Source organism: Antrostomus carolinensis, unplaced genomic scaffold (assembly GCF_000700745.2).
Source record: "Antrostomus carolinensis isolate BGI_N321 unplaced genomic scaffold, ASM70074v2 scaffold8174, whole genome shotgun sequence".
NCBI classification, from domain to species: domain Eukaryota; kingdom Metazoa; phylum Chordata; class Aves; order Caprimulgiformes; family Caprimulgidae; genus Antrostomus; species Antrostomus carolinensis.
This window is the reverse complement of record NW_010308791.1, coordinates 1,634-5,328: the sequence shown is the minus strand read 5'-3', so window position 1 is coordinate 5,328 and position 3,695 is coordinate 1,634. Positions and strand designations below refer to the sequence as shown.

The following is a 3,695-nucleotide window of genomic DNA, read 5'->3' as shown; positions in this document are numbered from 1 at the left end:
GCTGCTCTCAGATTACGTTCAGTTCTCTTTGTCTGTTTGCTAAACTCTCAACCTCAGTGGAGTTTTACAGACAAATCATGCATTGCTGCTTCCTCATATCAGCTTTGAATTGACACTTTGAAACTTTAACAGAGCATCTTCTTCCTCTAATTTTAAGCACTCTTGACTAGCATGGAGCATAGAATAGCAGTGCTGCACACATCCTTATATCTTGGCTCATCACGACAACATAATAGGATCCAAATAAAAAACTAGCTTCAATTCATGGTCTGGATATATAATGGGAAACATTTGCCATAGAGCAGCAAAGACTGAAAACATGCTGTGCACACAAAGTTCCCAGTTAAAAAGTGTTTGTGTAACTCTAATGGCAAGAGCCAAGTTCCTGGAGTCCCCTATGGATGTAGCAGTCTTTGACCTGTCTGGCCACTGGATGTCATCGTTGCTCTGCTGGGACACCACTATAGGACCATTCTCTCAAATGCATGTGCTGACTCTTCTAGTTAACTTCACTGTTTTAATGCAGTATACTTCAGCTTAAGCAAGAATACATCATGCTGCTATAAAAGCAGGGATGATTCAGTCCCCCAAAACTACACTCAACTTTTCACTTTAAAATTTTAAAACCAAACCTTGTTCTGCTCAAGAATTCTCAGTATTTTCTCCACTGGTTGGGAAATCCCAGTATCAAGCAGCCTCATTTGCACACGAAAGAAAAGTGTGTTGGCTAGGGAGTGCTTTCCCCTTGACTTCCGGGCTCAGTGTGACAGTATGCTGACAGAAGTAGTATAGTCTGAGGGGTCGCCAGCTCTCATAGGCTTGGAAGGATTACAGGAAAAAGGACCCCAAGCAAAAAGGTGGCAGAAATACACCCCCAAGGAGCTGTATGACTTTTGCTGCCAAGATGTAGTAGTCTAATGCCAAGGCTTGTATTTAAACAGCCTGAAAACTTAAAATATCAGTTTCAGTTTTGACCTAACCTCTAATAGCATCTGTCCCCTCTTCCTGAGATTAGTGAGATTCATAGTCGGCCAGTGATGACAGATCAAATTATTCTATACAACAATCTGGAAGTGTTTACATGAAAGCAATGAAAGACAGAGAAAATTAACTGTTTACCCCTTCCAAATCAATGAAATAGCACCACTATCATGCCTTCCCAGAGAGCTACCGAAGAACTCCAGTGACGCACCCCAGCAGCTTACTAATACACTGTGGTGATTTGTAATGATCTAGCTAACATATAACCTGTACTGGCTGCAGACAAAACAGTGCTTTTGTAACTCTCTCAAAAGACTTTTCCCTTTACAGGCAGCATGTAGCTCTGTGACTCATCACGTTGCTGTCAATCAGCCTTAGTCAAGACCTACACAGGCTGCTGGCAGCTGGCCTGTGACACGGGCTCCAACTACTTTCTGCATGGTGTCTTGCTGAAATGGTCTCTCTCATCATCGTGTAAGTCTCAGTACAATAACTTCAAATTTCTCTTCTTTTAAGCCATCCACCCACTTTAATTCATGAAATGTGACTGTTAAAAGGATTGTAGAAAAAAAGGCCACAAACACCTCAGGACTTAAGTTTCACATATTTCTGTTCTCCCAAAATGTAGTTGTTGAGTGGGAAATAACCCCCTTTCCCTCCTTCCTGGTTTCAAAAGCTCTGAACTGTCACGTTTCCAGAAATCTTAGTCTACAAACTGGCAGTACAAGGCAGAACAATTACAAATAGACCAGATAGTTCCATTCAACTTTGCCAAGAACACAAAAGAGTCTTACCCTGAGCTGTCTGAGTCTGGACAAAGGTTTTTATGAGAGTATCTGTCGTCTGAGTGTAGAGAGAGAGAGCATATCGAAGTGACTGCAAGTCTGGACTCTTCTCCAAGAAGGTTTTCTTCAGACCATTCCCACCAGCATGGAAATATTGCTGAGAGTAAAAAGAAAGAGGAAAAATACTGAGGAAGACTTGCAATCAGCAACCAACATTTATGGGCTATTGTGTGTGGATGGGAAAGAGCTAGAAAAATTCACAAAACAGCTTCTCTACTGGAAATCCAGCTCTTAGACCAGCTGATACCAACTGCTCATGGTTTTGCTCTTCCAAAGCACTTAAATATAAATATGCTGGCTCACAGCACATGCCAGTCACCTGAACCTATTCAAGTTTACACAAACATGGCAGCATCACTCACTTAGTGCCTTTATCACTGTAAGAGTCACAACAGACTCCTGCCATCTCCTGAACTGGGATAGGCACTACCCTCCCAAATAGCATTTGGGGATGGAGCAAGGAGATGACAGAGATGGAAATGGAATCACTTACTTTGATAGTATCCAGTGCCAGATCCAAAACAGCACACTGCTTTGGAGTGAGACTCCTAGTTTCTTCTCTCACCATATGATCCTGCAAACAACCATTATATTTGACATGAGTATGCTGTCAGAGACTAAAGGAAAACGAGTCCTCAGTATCACCTCTTTCTCTGGAGTCATGGTGTGGCTACATGGCCACAGCATTAATTCAGCTGTTTAATGAGTGCTTAATGGAGTCTCTGAGTCATTTAGTGCAGCTTAACTTGAATATAAACTCACTTTCTCCTTTTTTTTGCAGGCACAGAAGAGAGAAATAAGGAAAGGAACTGGACAGAGAGATAAGTGACAATTTAAAATTAGCTTGTCTCTCAGAAAACCCAAACAGGAATGTGCTTGCTACCTCTGTCATTTTAAAGCAGCCCCAACAAAACTCTCAAAATACCACGTAATCAAGGAATTCTGAGAACCAGATATTGGGCAAAGTTGTTAAATGTTGGTTGTGGATTTTAAAAAAATTCTTCCATCTACAAAGGTCACTAATTCCTCACACTGTTGGTGTAGAGGAAGAAAAACAAACAAGCAACATGTTACAGAAAATACCTTTGCTAAAAGAAGTAGTTCCCATTAAGACCTACCATCTCTAACAGCAAAAAGCCAAGAATCCCTTGGGAAGGGATTCTCTTTCCTGCAGGAGGAGCGTATCCCTGTTAGACTCCTGCCTGACTACAAGGATGTGTCATACTTTGATATTTCACTAAGCTCCTTCTCTCTGTCTAGGTCTCTGGGAAAACTAGCACATTTTAGGAAGTGAAAACTTTGCACAAACCTAAATTCTAACTGTCTCAGGGTCAGGCCAGCTGGCTGCAGCCTGGTGCTGAAGCACTCATGAAAAAAGATGCAGGCGAATGAAGCAAAGGCTACTTATCCCTACCTTCAACGTATCATAGCCTCTGATAAGAGACACTTTCCAGGAGACAAGTCTACTAAACTGTCTTTGAGTAGAGCATGCCTATAGTGTGTAGCATCATGTGTGCATTTCAGGCTGATAAGCCTGCTGGCTATCATCTTGCAGCATGGTGATTCTTCACATTGCCTGGTGCTGTTCCCATTCATTATCCACCACGATCCATCTCCTGCCTGATGGAGTCAAGTCTCACAGCAGCCTAGACACAGTGCTAGGCATTTACCACACTTCTCACAGACATCTTAGCTAGCACCTTTGCACAGTACTACATTAAACTGTACAGAAGATGCCTCTCAAGTCAACAGTACCTCAGACAAGTTTGCACAGTGCTTTCTTGAGTACTAGAGACATGCCTCAACATGTCTCTTATCCCCACACGGGCTGCTTCTGGTCTGCAAAGCTATGTGCAGTGGCACAGTACT

General features: G+C 42.3%; 1 protein-coding gene across 1 annotated transcript in view; it reads right to left on the bottom strand.

Moving 5' to 3' along the window:
• The window catches only part of LOC104523351 (protein unc-13 homolog B), a gene marked incomplete at its 5' end in the record, with an annotated part of 8,699 nt that extends 6,776 nt beyond the window's left edge, over window positions 1-1,923 (bottom strand). The window contains one exon of the mRNA XM_029084476.1: window positions 1,776-1,923. Within this exon, the coding sequence (XP_028940309.1) occupies window positions 1,776-1,923 (148 nt within the window). The remainder of the gene's footprint in view (window positions 1-1,775) is intronic.
• Window positions 1,924-3,695: the final 1,772 nt, after the last annotated feature.